Source organism: Bos indicus, chromosome 15 (genome assembly GCF_029378745.1).
Source record: "Bos indicus isolate NIAB-ARS_2022 breed Sahiwal x Tharparkar chromosome 15, NIAB-ARS_B.indTharparkar_mat_pri_1.0, whole genome shotgun sequence".
In the NCBI taxonomy this organism is placed as follows: Eukaryota; Metazoa; Chordata; class Mammalia; order Artiodactyla; family Bovidae; genus Bos; species Bos indicus.
This window is the reverse complement of record NC_091774.1, coordinates 50396296-50411565: the sequence shown is the minus strand read 5'-3', so window position 1 is coordinate 50411565 and position 15270 is coordinate 50396296. Positions and strand designations below refer to the sequence as shown.

Below are 15270 nucleotides of genomic sequence, written 5' to 3'. Positions count from 1 at the left end.
ATGCTCCACACCAACACTTCCACTTTCCACCCAGACACCTTTTTCCTTGTAGGCATCCCAGGCCTTGAGGATGTCCATGTCTGGATCTCCCTGCCTTTTTGCTTCACTTACTTAATGGCTCTGCTGGGCAATGCTACCGTTTTGCTGATTATCTGGTCTGACCACACTCTGCGGGATCCCATGTTCTACTTTTTAGTCATCTTATCAGCCATAGATCTGGCCCTCTCCACATCTGCAGTACCCCGGATGCTGGGGATATTCTGGTTTGATGCACATGAGATTAGTTTCTCAGCCTGTGTGGCTCAGATGTTCCTGATACACACTTTTACAGGAATGGAGTCTGCAGTTCTGCTGGCGATGGCTTTTGACCGCTACGTGGCTATCTGTGCACCACTCCACTACACAACCATCCTGACGCCGCGAGTACTAGCAGGCATTGGTATTGGTATTATAATGCGCCCAATTCTACTCATGTTTCCCATTCTCTACTTAACCCATCATCTGCCCTTCTGTGGGGCTCGAATTATTGCCCACTCCTACTGTGAGCACATGGGAATCGTCAAGTTAGCCTGTGCTAGCATTAGGATTAATGCCATTTATGGACTTTTTGTGGCTTCTTTCCTCATTTTGGATGTGGCACTGGTTGGAATTTCTTATGCCTACATCCTCCATGCAGTTTTCCGCCTCCCATCTCGAGATGCTCGCCATAAAGCCCTGAATACGTGCGGGTCCCATGTAGGGGTCATGTGTGTTTTTTATACACCTTCCCTATTCTCCTTCCTCACCCACCGTTTTGGCCAAAAAATTCCACCTTACATTCACATCCTTGTTGCGAATCTCTATGTGGTCATTCCACCTGCCCTCAATCCTATTATCTATGGTGTGAAGACAAAGCAGATTCGTGCACATGTGAGTCATGCTTTCAGCTCAAAACAAGGTTGTTTCCTTAGTTCTTGAAGGCCTGGATATAACTGAAATAGTAACTTTCAGTCTACTGTAGACTGATCATCTTTTTAAATGTTCCTTATATCAAAAGGTCTTTCAGATACTAAAAGAACAAAATTTTTGGTCTTAAATCCCAGTGTTTCCTTTTCCTATTGGTGTTCAGTATTCATTCTTCTGAATAAATTACATTTATTCATTACAGTAGGGAAACATTCCATTGGAAATCCTTTCATTTTTAACTATGGAGATTGAGTGAAACTCCATATCCATCTATTTGAAAATGACATAGCATTTCAGTGGGGAAAAATTAGTTTATTATATATGCCTTGATTTCCTCTGAATAAAATAAATAAATTTAAATATAAAATTTTAAAAAGATCTTGGGAGAGCTCATCAATACATTTTTTAATGTATCTAATTTCTTTAAGGATGATACTGGCTATTAAATGAGTTGTTAAAAGCACCACAACTTCTTCCCTTTAATTTCAGTTCTCTTTCCCTTACTCTTCAGGAAAATCTATAGGCAATATGTCCCCTCACTATGTCACTATACTTCTCTCTTTCTGGAGGCATATGAAATGAAGGAACCTGAAAAAAGTACTTATATTAAAGCATGAAAATTTTGTTATGAGAAGATTGAATGTACAGAATTCTAACAGGTGGATTTTGAGTCAGGTTAAACTAGGTGTATTTTATGTGTGTGAGGGAAAGACATTGTTATTTTAGTCACAAAGTCATGTAGGACTCTTGTGACCCCACAGACTGTAGCCCACCGGGTTCCTCTGTCAGTGAAATTCCTCAGGCAAGACTATTGGTATGCGTTGCCATTTCCTTCTCCAGGGGATTTTCTGACCCAAGTATCAAACCATGTTTGTTGTGCTGGAAGGTGAGTTCTTTACTATTGAGCCACCAGGGAAGCTGAAGAGGGGTGGATACTTTGCTTTATCTACATATGTTAAACATATTTAGGAAAGCTTTTACCTAAATAGGCCACTTCTCCTCCAAAGACCTCTTTATTTGTGAAATGTAGAATGTATTTTTCATTTTGGTTGATGCTTTGCAGAAGTAGTTGAATTTCAGGCATTAGGTAGAAACAAGTTTTGAAAGTCAGCTATTATAAAGGAATTTGATGAATATTCTCACAAATACTTTTTGTTTTCTCATAAAAACATATTTCCACTATGACTCTGAGGCATTTAAGGCATTATTGATTAATGTTTCTAAATTAGTTGTGGCATAAACTAATTTCATAAAAATAATGAAATAGCACACAAGAACAACTGTTTAATAAGAATCTAGGAACTAATTTTCTGATGGTAAGTTCACAATATGATAAGAGAAAAATGACTGCACAATTTTATAATATCACTAAATGGATTAGAACACATATTTTCAGAGATTGGAAATGGGAACGATAGGGTATATATCAGCAAGGCACAGGGACTGAAGATTCAGCAAAATCTTTCTTGAAGGAATTAATGTAAGGTGTCACAAGGCACATCTAAATATCATATATTTGAAGAATCTGTTTCTTGTAACACCTTAAGTACTTAAATGCTCTTTTTTCTTAGAGAATGGAAGGTATGCAAAATGAATTTTAATGATATCTTTTCAAAAGTCCATCCAAGAGCAGTCTTTTGAGTGTTTTTGTTCAATTGGATGTTGTAGTTCATTTGCGGCACAACTTAAATTTAATATTACAAAAGACAACAAAAACTAAAAGATTAACTTTTATTATTAATAAGTTATTAATTTACTCTTATTAAATTGACTTTAAATCATTTAATGTGTGATCCCACTTTTAAAGTCACCCAGGATTACCGAAACCATTCGCAAAATAAATGCAGTATCTATCTTTAGAAGGAAACATATACATATTTCTGGAGATTGATAGGATTCATATGCATTAATCAGTAAGCCATGACATTCCCTATTAAAATTTTAAGAGTAGCTTTATAGTCAAATCAAATCTAACAATGCTTTTACAGTTTTAACGTTGACTCCAACCCCACAGTCAAAATCATGTCTGCATTTTTTCCCTTTACCTAGATGACTGTGACTAATGGTAAGAAGCAGCCTTTTGTTACTTCTGTCTTTTAAAATCACTTTTACCTGTAAAAACAAACCACTCAAGTGCTTGTCATTTTCCTTAGGTGTAGATTCTAAGGAATAATTAATAAATTATTAAAATAATAATTTAATAATTATTAAATAAAATAATAATAAATAAATAATTAAGTTTTATTAATCCTACCCATTATCTGATAACCTGAAACTAAAGATTTCTAGAAACTGAAGCACATGACATCATATGAGACAACTTTCTAAAGATATCTGAACCAGGGCTGTTAATGTTGTCACCAAACCTTTGATGATGATATTATGGTTCAGATGATATCCAAGATCATAGGATCCTGATAACCTATGGACTTTAGATCAGAAATGGCCTAAGTGTTGTTCTTCCTCTAACCTTCCTTGTTACCCGAATGAGCCCTGAATACTCTAATCTGCATATTTTCCCTCTAACATAAAACAATGTACCGGGAAAGATCCTTCCTGGCATTTGAAGGACAAAAAACTGCTGAAACTGGGAAACCTGACTCTTGATCAGCAGTACTTTAGAGAATCTCAATAAAAAGGGGAAATGTAAAAAATAATGATAATAAACAGAAACCTTAATTAAATAGTCAGGAGACTAGAAGGGGGAGTGCTCACTCTTGGAGCAATAGTAGAATCCAACAGGAAGAAGCAATGCTCTTCTTTCTTGGCAAAGGTTAAGTCAATAAAAAGCCATAGATTCTTCATTTACTATAGCCCGACCAAAATTCCTTTTTTTCTTAAGTACATAAAAATGTTCTCCTTCCCTTGCTTTGTGAGACCTGGCATATGGTTCTTTATAGATCCCAAATCATAATTATTTACTGACCATCAATAAACCCATTTTTGTTGGATAAATATCTGGCAGTCTAATTGTTTTAGGTCAATATACGTTATTGAGAAATCTGTTACTTAGACTTCACATTTTGGAGTTTTCCAGTTATCTTTCTATTATTGATTTGTAATTTAATTCAATTTTTATCAACAGAACTTTTGTATAATTTGAATCATTCATTGATAAGATGTTTTATAGGGCAGAATATATTTTATCTTTGGTAAGTAGTATCCCGGCACTTGAAAATAATTTGCACTTGGCTCTTTGGGGGGAACTGTTCTAGTAATGTTAATATCTGAAGGTGTTTAATAGTGTTTGTGATCTATTTAAATTCTTATTGATTTTTTTCTTCTTGTTATACCGATTATTTATTTTTCTCTGCTTGTCATATCAACTATTCATATTTTTAATTGTGATTTTATGTATGTATCACTACAGTTCTATTAGTTTTTTCTGCATGTATTTTGACGGTACTAAAGAAAGTGTATTAAATTTTTGTGATTGTGAGGTCTTTAAGATAAAATGACTTCTTTTAATTTTAAAAAAAGTCACTCTTTATCTCTAATAAGAGAGTTGCTTGGAAATTTACTTTTTCTAGTATAGTCACTTTCTTTTGATTAGTGTTAGTACATTATAAAGTTTTCCATCATTTGATCTGAACAAATTTATTTCTTTATATTTAAAGTTATATTTTAATAGAGCCTTCTGATAGTTATAGTATCAAAAGGTGTGATATTACCAAAAGGTGTGATCTGCCATAGATGTGTGGAATAGAGTGAAAGCCCACAAAATCAACCATACACATAGACTCAATTGATTTTCAATGAGAATGCCAAATCAATTCAATGTGTGAAGACATTCTATGCAAAAAATAGTCCTGGGAAAACTAGATACTCAAATGAATAAGAATTAAATTGGATCTATCTCACACCATGTAAAAATTTAAGTTAATTAATAACCTAAATATTAGAGCTAAAAAAATAAAACTCTTTAAAAAAATTAGGACTAAGTTCTCATGACCTTGGCTGTGACAATAGATTCTTAGAACATCAAAAGCATGAGTAACGAAATAAAACATAAGTAAATTAGACATCCTCAAAACAAAACCAACCAACAACAACAAAAACATTTTGTGCATCAAAGCATGTTATGATGAAAAGAAAAAAACAAAACAAAACAAAAACCCTCCAGAATGGGAGAAAACATTTATGAGTCATATTTTAATAATAGTTTATTATCCAGAATATATAAATATAATATCTACATCTCAACAACAGAAAGGCAAAAAAAACCCAAAACTAGTTAAAAATGGATTGGTGGGGGGCTGTATAGACATTTTTTAAATAATGCATACAAATAGCTAATAAGCACATGAAAAAAGGCTGAACTTCACTAATAACTGCTGCTGCTGCTGCTAAGTCGCTTCAGTCGTGTCTGACTCTGTGCAACCCCATGGATGGCAGCCCACTAGGCTCCCCTGTCCCTAGGATTCTCCAGGCAAGAACACTGGAGTGGGTTGCCATTTCCTTCTCTCTAATAACTAGGGATATTTAAATGAAAACCACAATAAGCCAGGATTTTACACCTACTAGGATTGCTTTAAACAAATAAAGAAGTAAACAAAATAACAGGTGTTGGTGAGGATGTGAATGAATTGGAACTCTTATGCAATGTTGGTGGATATGTAAAATGGGACTGCTGCTAGAGATATTATTTCAAACTACCTCAAAATATCAACCATAGATTTGTTGTGTGCCACAGTAATTCTACTCTCAGGTTTATATGGAAATAGGTAATTGTAGGTCAATGTTTGTTGCAGTATTATTTACAATATCCAAAAGGTAGAAACAGTCCAATCACCACCAACAAATGAATAAACAAAATGTGATATATACATTGAATGGAATATTTTGTTGTTGTTTTGGTCACTAAGTTGTGTCTGACTCTTGGCAACCCCATGGACTGCAACACCCCAGGCTTCCCTGGCCTTCACTATCTACCAGAGTTTGCTCAGATTCATATCCATTGAGTCAGTGATGCCATCCAGCCATCTCATCCTCTGTCACCCTCTTCTCCTGCCCTCAATCTTTCCCAGCATCAGGCTCTTTTCAGTGAGTTGGCTCTTCTCATCAGATGGCCAAAATATTGGTGCTTCAGCATCAGTCCTTTCAATGAATATTCAGGGTTAATTTCCTTTAGGACTGACTGATTTGATCTCCTTGCTAACCAAGGGATTCTCAAGAGTCTTTTCCAGCACCACAGTTCAAAAGCATAAATTCTTTGGCTCTCAGCCTTCTTTATGGTCCATCTCTTACATCCATATATAACTACTGGAAAAAAAAAAAAACATAATTTTGACTATATAGACCTTTGTTGGCAAAATGATAACTCTGCTTTTTAATGTGCTGTTTAGGTTTGTCATAGCTTTCCTTCCAAGGAGCAAGCTTAATTTAATGGATGCAGTCATCATCAGCAGTGATTTTCAAGTCCAAGAAAATAAAATCTGTCATTGCTTCCACTTTTTCCCCTTCTATTTGCCATGAAGTGATGGCATGGTATGCCATGATCTTAGTATTTTGAATGCTGAGTTTTAAGGCAGCTATTTCACTCTCTTCTTTCACCATCATCAAGAGGCTCTTTAGATCCTCTTCACTTTCTTCCAGTAGAGTGGTATCATCTGCATATCTGAGGTTGTTGATATTTCTCTCAGCAGTCCTGATTCCACTTGTGATTCATCCAGCTTGACTTTTTTTTTTTTTTTTTAATTCCCTTCATGGATCATAGATTTGCTGTGGCAAAGACACTTGCATAACTCAATGAAGCTATGAGCCACGCCATGCAAGACCCCGCAAAATGGATTATTATGGAAAAATAGTCACTTGGAAAAAAGCTTGGAAGTTTCTCACAAAGCTAAATATAGTTTTACCATCAGATCAGATCAGTTGCTCAGTCGTGTCCAACTCTTTGCGACCCCATGAATTGCAGCAAGCCAGGCCTCCCTGTCCATCACCAACTCCCAGAGTTCACTCAGACTCACGTCCATCAAGTCAGTGATGCCATCCAGCCATCTCATCCTTTGTCATCCCCTTCTCCTCTTGCCCCCAATCCCTCCCAGCATCAGAGTCTTTTCCAATGAGTCAATTCTTCGCATGAGGTGGCCAAAGTACTGGAGTTTCAGCTTTAGCATCATTCCTTGCAAAGAAATCCCAGGGCTGATCTCCTTCAGAACAGACTGGCTGGATCTCCTTGGAGTCCAAGGGACTCTCAAGAGTCTTCTCCAACACCACAGTTCAAAAGCATCAATTCTTTGGCGCTCAGCCTTCTTCACAGTCCAACTCTCACATCCATACATGACCACAGTAAAAACCATAGCCTTGACTAGACAAACCTTTTATATCCCAAGAAATTTATCCAACTGGCTTGAAAACTATGTCCAAACAAAAACCTACATGTGGATATTTATACCAACTTTATTCATAATTGCCAATAATTGGCAGCAATCAAGATGCCCTTCAAAAGATAAACGAATATCCAAACTGATACATCTATTGAACATAATATAATTAATATTATTCAGCATTATTAAGAAATGAGATATCAAGACATAAAAAGACATAGATGAATCTTATATGTATATTCCTAAGTGAAAAGAAGCCAATCTGAAAAAGCTTCATATGGTGTGACTCTAAAGAATACTCTAGAAAAAGCAAAACTATAGAGACGGCAAACATATCCATGGCTGCCAGGAGAAGGAGGAGTGAGGAGATGTTGAACATGTGAAGAACATGGGAATTTTCAGGTTAGTGAAACTATGCTATATGATAGTGTAATGGTGAACATATGATGCTACACATTTGAAAAATACATGAAATTTTACAACACAAAGGATGACTTAAGTGTATGCAAATTAGAAAATCATTTAGGAGTTCAGAGGATCCCATGATGAAATGCAAAATGTAACAGACACAATGTACTACAAAGGTAGGTTAAAACCTCACTAAAGTTGGTGGAGGAAAGTGTATCAACCTAAATAACTTTGGACATGAGTGGAGTCTATAAGACTAAAGGCAGAAAGGACTGTATACATAAGTGCTGTATCCTAGCAGATGCATTTTTGCCTACAGGGTTATAGGTTAATAATTCTATTATATTTACATGTAAATGCTGCTGTTGAGCAATTATTCAAATGGATGGCACGTGGTGGGATCCAGGTTTCTCATTGTTGGAGTGGTATTTTACAGATAAGCATGAGTGGATACTAGAATAATTCATTTGGTAATGAACTGGAGTTAGAGACTTCACAATGATATATTCAAATAGATGATAGATGTGTAGATCTTTATAGATATGTATTCAATATAACATGCACAGGTTAATATATGCATATATATTTCCTTTCTCTGTCAGCTGAGAGGGTCTTAAAGCAAAGATATCCTAGTAGTAAAGCAAACCTAGCCTTTTCTAACACCATTATCAAAGTAAAGAAACCAGTGATACTTAGAGAAATATCATATTCTAAGTTTGGGGTAGGTGATATGCAAGATAGCATGATGTGGCACCAGAAAGTAAAGAAGTCTACCTACCCCCTCCCCCCACAAATAAGAACCTACAATTATAGGGGTATGTCAAAGAGACACAGTAGTCAACTGAAAGAGTTTCCAATAGCCACAGCTAAAAAATGTGAGAATATAAAGTAATACTGAGTATAACGTACAGTATAAATATGATTCCATATTGGTATAAATAAATGATTAAATACATAAGCAAATGGGAGAAATGGATATATCTCATAAAAAAAAAGGCAAAAACAATATATGAGGATACTCTGTCCTCAACGAAGAGGAGCATCACACCTCACTTAAAGGTTCCACATTACTTACTTACTTCCAGAGAGTAATTTTCTTCAACAGAGCAAACCTGGAAATGGGTGAGAAAAAAGATCCTAACAAACACGGCCTCAGATGGTAAAGCCATGGGGATAGTAAGTACCCTTATGTCCTAATATAATATTTTACCTCATTGATCTTTCTCCCCAAATCTCATAAATGTAGTCTAGTCATAAGGAAAGTATCAGACTACTCTCAGTTGAGGAACATTTTACAAAAATCTGACCAGTATTTCTAAAAGCAATCAAGTCATCAAAACCAAGAGAAGCCTGAGACACTGTCACAGCCCAGAGAACCTAAGAGATCTAACTAAACCAAACTAGTAAATGTCATTTGGTATCCTGGATGGGATCCTATAAATGAAAAAGAACATTAGGTAAAACTAAGGGAATATAAGTAATATCTGAACTTTAATAACGCATGAACTTTGATTAACACTGGTTCATTAACCGTAACAAATAACCATACTAAAGTACAATATTATTGATGGGGGAAATTATGAATGGGTCATTTGAGAGATCTTTTTACTGCATCTGCATTTTTCTTTACAACTGTTCTATTTTTTTAAGTTTATTTAAAACTTTTAAAATAGTTTATAGAAAATCAGTTAGTCAGAAATTACCTTTCAGACCTTCAAGGGGAAAACAGGACATGATCTGTGAGAGATAAAGACTTTTACTATACTGCTGATATTATGAAAGATGATGACTGACAATTGAATAAACAAAAAAGATGAATATCCTAGATAGAGACTCCAGAAATACATAGATTTATTAGGTTTATTTCTCATATAATAGTGCTGACATTGCAGATCTCAGTGTCAGTCTCCAAAATTCATGAATTCCAATAAGCTTTCTAAAAACTTCTGTTTCTGCAACCAAAAACCCAAGGTTTTCAGGTTAAGTTAAGGGTGTGAGGAGATTCCCAGGTGGTTCAGTGGTAAAGAATCTGCCTGCCAATGCTAGAGAACACAGGGGACACAGGTTTGACCCCTGGATTGGGAAGATCCTCTGGAAGAGAAAATGTCAATCCACTCCAGTATTCTTTTGGGAAAATCCCAAGGACTGAAGAGTTTGGAGGGCTACAGTCTGTGGTGTTGCAGAGAGTCTGACATGACCGAGCAACTGGGCATGCATACAAGGAAGTGGGGACAAAGATTTGTTAGACAGCCTACTTTCCCAGCTTAGACGCATAACTAAGGCCAGAAACAACATGCAGCTTTTACTCAGTATTAATTCTGATGTTCTAAAAGCCATTTGTTTGACCCAATGATTTTTTCATTATTGGCAATAAGTCTAGGCAAGGAATGTGATGACATTTATTGACTGCCCTATAATTTCAGGTGTGAGTTCTAGGAGACATCTTCATGGCAACTCCAATCAGTATGAGCTTCCACAGAATATCACAGCTTGAGAATATTAAGTATTAGCTAAGTAGCTCAACACATGGTTACAAACTTCTTACTATATATCAGGAAATGTTTTAAGTGTCACACAAGAATCAGCTCTTTTAGTCTTCACAGCAGTATTTGTATTTGGTATTATTCTGTTCATTATAGAGAAGAAAATGGAGACACAGAGTTTAAATTTCTTGCCTAAACTCTTATGCCTATTAAGTAAGGGAGATGAGATTCAAATCCATACAATCTGTCTCAAAGTCCATCCATTTAGCTAATTTCCTATATAACATATTTCTTTCCTTAGACCTCTGCCTTTCTATCATTAAATTTAACCCTATCTTATTTACTGTTAATAGGAATAATAAAGAAGAAAGTATTTGTGTTTGAAACAACTGGTCATTGTTTTATTATATTATCATTCCCATTTAAGTTCTAACATATACCTCATGAAGTGATGGCTACTAGCTGAGCTTCAGTTTTTTGAGATCATATTTAAGGTTGAATTGTGCTTAGCATTGGGGTGTGAGAGGCAAATAAGTGGAAAGTGAGCCCTCCTCAAAGCATCTCCTACTTAGAAATTAGACAATTCATCAGTAGTCACCTCAAGCTTGGGAATCAGCATCCAGATACAGGACTTTTTTTTTTTTTTTTAATCATCAATGATGTTATGCTTCATATTTATGAAGCATCTAGCTCTGTGCCTCTGGACACTTCTGTTCTCCAGAGAGCACTAATGTTTGGAGACACTCCATTTTAAAGGCAGTGTTTACAGTATAAATCTCCCATTGCAGTCAGAGTGCATGAAATGGAAACATTCTGGAGCAATTCAACTAGCTAATTCAGAAAGCTTTGCTGGTAAGTCTGGCCTTGGGGCCAGAAAGGATGTACTAAGACAGGAACCATTTTATTATGGTCATTTCATTGAGATTTAAGATGAGCCAAAATAGATGACAGAAATGTAGAAAAAAGGAAAGTTAATTGAATATGGAAGGTATCACCCCAAAATGTAACAAGATGATAATTTACATAGATTCAGAGCTGTACTCCAACAAATATTTTATTAAAACTTCATTCTTAAATATTTGGATAAGTGATACATGTGTGCATATGCAAATACCTTCACAATTTCCTGTATTGTCTTTCTCTAAGACTTTGTCATTTATCTCACTTTTTCCTTTGCCTGTTGTGGTTGTATCTTCACCTTCAATCTTGTCTCCCTTGCTTTCTCTTAGCATTTTGCAATTATTTTGCAGAACTTAACTTTGTATATTCCTCTAGCCTCCATTCAGCTCTCAAGATAAAAAGACAAGACAATCACAATCTAGTTAACTGAAAAGTTTTGACTTTCTAAATTACCATTCCTCCTATAAATGGAGTAAACAAACAAACAAAATCCACATATCAGTTGGTAGTTTTGCACAATATCTGTGAAATTCATGGAAGTTTCTGCCTGAGAGTTGGAGAACAAGTAGGGCTCCAAGAATTTCTGAGCTTCAAGAGTCTTTAAACAACATGAAATGTTTCATCTACATAAGTCTATTTATGTTTTTTTTCTTATCTGTTCTTTTTTAACAGAGGAGCATGAGCATAGGGAAATCCTGAGAAAAATGTTAATAGCTGATGATTATATTTACCACATAACCTGGTAGCTCAGCTGTAAAAAATTCCTCCTGCATTGCAGGAGACCCTGGTTTAATTCCTGGGTCGGGAGGATCTCCTAGAGAAGGGATAGGCTACCCACTCCAGTATCCTTGCCTGGAGAATCCCCATCAATGGAGGAGCCTAGTAGGCTAGTCCATGGGGTCGCAATGAGTCGGACACGACTGAGCAACTAAGCACACAATCATTCTACTTTCACGTACTTCTTAGAAAGGTGCCAATATGCGTTTTTAAGTGCTTAGAAGATATACATGTAATAAACAAAAGATTCCCCATAAGTAACTCCAGTTGAGGAAAGGGATGAAGCACTACAAAACCTGTAAGTGTCATAGTTCTGGGTGGAATCAGTGACTATATTTTGTTTTGAGAATTCAAAGAAGGGTAAAGGGCATATAAAGTCAGGGTTATGAGATATTGAATTACATACCATTCTACTAAATGCACACATATTTTAACACATTCTAACTCATAAATGCTTATGTACATTATCTTATTTTGCAGCAGTTCCCAAATGACAGAAACATTGAATCAGAATAACTTGAGGAGCTTCACAGAAATCATGAGGTGTAATACCATACCTAATGATTCAAAACTTCCAGAGTTTAGACTTAAAACTTGTATTTTTATGTAGTTCTCCACGGGCTGTAAAGGATGAGAAGCCACTGCTGTGTAGTCCCTCTTTCAGTATATTTATAGGAACCATGTGGAGAGCTTTGGCCTACTTCCTTACTACCTTAATCTCTGACAGCTTTAAGAAGCAGTTCAACTGTTGTACATTAACTGCCTGGCAGAGTCCAGCCCAATGTGAGCAACTGATGCATCTTCAAAATATCCTCTTTTCAATTTCTAAGCACAGTGCTAAGTAAATATTTGCTAGAATACATGACAAGATGGTAACACTGTACACTAAAGAAATGTGACAGATATTTTTGAACGGTAGTCACAATCTGACATACAGAAATGAGATAAAGTGTAGGCATGAAAGAAGAGGGAAAAGGATGAAGAAAATAGTGATCCAGACTTCTGTGTGATCCACAAAATCCAATGTTATGCTCTTCTCAGCTATGATACTTTAATCCTGAAACTTTCCTCTACTATATTAAAAATTCCATCAACTCGACTCTCTTTCCAATTTAATTTCATATGGTCTACTATTCTGTCTTCAGGACTATGTCTTAAATATCACTTTGAATAAGTACTTAAGAAGCTGCATGCCGCTGTGAACCAAGCTCTTACAATTTCATCATTATCTCTTCTGCTTTTTTCAACAATCAATTGTAAAATCTAATGGTGAGGCCAAGTCAACTCTATCAACTATATCCACCATAAGTCTGGATTTCCTACATTCAGTACAGTCTATCCAAACTACAATGGTGGTGTTTCTGATGAAAGAGATATAGGAGTTGATTGAGTGGCTTTCTTTACTGGGTTTGGTACTTCTAAAAAGATTTTGTCCAAGTTCTATCTTCACAGGTTGTGGCAATTAACTATGAGATGGTAATTACCTAGGATAAAAGGAAAATATACCTGTAACAATTCCAAAGAAACCATTTTATTATTGTTTTAATTCTTAAGCTATAATTGAACTTCCTTAAGAGGAGTAATGATGCTTAATTTATCTGTGCACACCAAATATCTGGCCATTTGCCTGATAAGTTATTGATCTTTGATAAATTTTCATTAAATTAAATTATTAAATTAATAATAAAATATAAAAGTATAAAATTAAATAAATTAATCATTAAAATTATTGAAGAGATTAATGAAAATAAATGTAATGTCTGATAAGCTACATCAAAATTAAACAAGAATGATGCATTTTAGTTTTCATAAAGGTCACACAATTATGTCGTGATGGGCTTGGTGACTGGAAAAGACCACCCATATTTTTGTATAATTCTGTAGGAAATCCATATAACTGGACAAGAAGTGCTGGAGCCTCTCAATGAATGAGACATCTGGTATGAAACGTGCAGCTGTCACAGTGCCAGAGAAGCATGGTCCCTCCTAATGACACACTGTTCCACCCCTACTTTTTTCTCCTTCTGGGAATTCCAGGGCTAGAAGATGTGCATATGTGGATTGGTTTTCCATTTTGTATTGTATATATGACTGCTCTACTGGGAAATATTACAACTCTTTATGTGATTCAAACTGAACACAGTCTCCATCAGCCCATGTTCTACTTCCTGGCCATTCTGTCTTCTATTGACCTGGGCCTGTCCACATCCACCATCCCCAAGATGCTTGGCATCTTCTGGTTCAACCTGAGAGAAATCTCCTTTGAGGGTTGCCTCGCCCAGATGTTCTTCATCCACCCATGCACTGGTATGGAGTCGGCTGTGCTTGTGGCCATGGCCTATGATCGCTATGTGGCCATCTGTAACCCTCTTCACTACACATTGGTACTGACAAACAAGGCGGTATTAGTGATAGCATTGCTCATCCTTCTGAGACCCTTAGCTATTGCAATTCCCTTTGTTCTGCTCATCCTGAGGTTACCCTTCTGTGGGCACCAAATCATCCACCACACATATTGTGAGCACATGGGCATTGCCCGCCTGTCCTGTGCCAGCATAAAGGTCAACATCATCTATGGCTTATGTGCTATCTCTATCTTGGTGTTTGACATCATAGCCATTGTCGTCTCCTATGTCCATATTCTGCGTGCTGTCTTCTGCCTACCTTCCAGGAGTGCCCGGTTAAAGGCACTCAGCACATGTGGCTCCCATGTCTGTGTCATATTGGCCTTCTATACTCCAGCATTCTTCTCCTTCATGACCCACCGTTTTGGCCGAAATGTTCCTCAATACATCCACATTCTTCTTGCTAACTTTTATGTTGTCATCCCACCTGCTCTAAATCCTGTTATTTATGGGGTGAGAACCAAACAGATAAGAGAAACAGTAATTAGAACTTTCAGAAACAGATTATGAAATTTGCTCTTCAGAGATGAAGAGGCTTGAGTAGGAGAAAACAAAACTTCATCTCTCCACAGATGATTTAAATAGTACAATGCCAGGGGACGATGATATTCTATGTATAGATTTACAAAGTATTTCACTCATTTTAGAAACAATAATCCAAAAGGGACAATAATAAATATTTAATATATGCATAGATATAATCACATACAAATGTAAACAACTGCATAAGTTAGAGAATTTACATGAAAAAAGCACATGAGGTTGGCAAAAATTGACTAATATTAATATAACACTCACTTACATACACATATTATGAACCAGGCGCATAACACATATTATGAGCCATACTTCATAACTTTTAAAGTATGAACTCCTTGAATTCTTGTAGCTATGATGAGAAATAGCTACTAATTATTCCCTGTCTATAGCTCAGGAAATGGAAATAATAATATGGGATGAAAAGAAGTGCATATAGAGGAGGTAACTGAAGAAATATATCTATCTGAAAAGACAGAAGGGTTA

The 15270-nt window shown here is 35.9% G+C and overlaps 2 protein-coding genes across 2 annotated transcripts; both read left to right on the top strand.

The window, feature by feature from the left end:
• LOC109568976 (olfactory receptor 52J3-like) lies at window positions 1–957 on the top strand. The gene has a single exon (XM_019974322.2). It carries the CDS (start codon window positions 1–3, stop codon window positions 955–957), a length of 957 nt encoding a protein of 318 aa, XP_019829881.2.
• Window positions 958–13818: 12861 nt separating this feature from the next.
• On the top strand, window positions 13819–14757 carry LOC109569332 (olfactory receptor 52E1-like). The gene has a single exon (XM_019974671.2). The coding sequence runs from the start codon at window positions 13819–13821 to the stop codon at window positions 14755–14757; it is 939 nt and encodes a 312-aa protein (XP_019830230.2).
• The last annotated feature ends 513 nt before the right edge of the window (window positions 14758–15270 follow it).

Coding starts and splice junctions, on each gene's coding strand:
- LOC109568976 (XM_019974322.2), top strand. CDS start 1: ATGCTCCACACCAACACTTCCACTTTCCACCCAGACACCTTTTTCCTT.
- LOC109569332 (XM_019974671.2), top strand. CDS start 13,819: ATGGTCCCTCCTAATGACACACTGTTCCACCCCTACTTTTTTCTCCTT.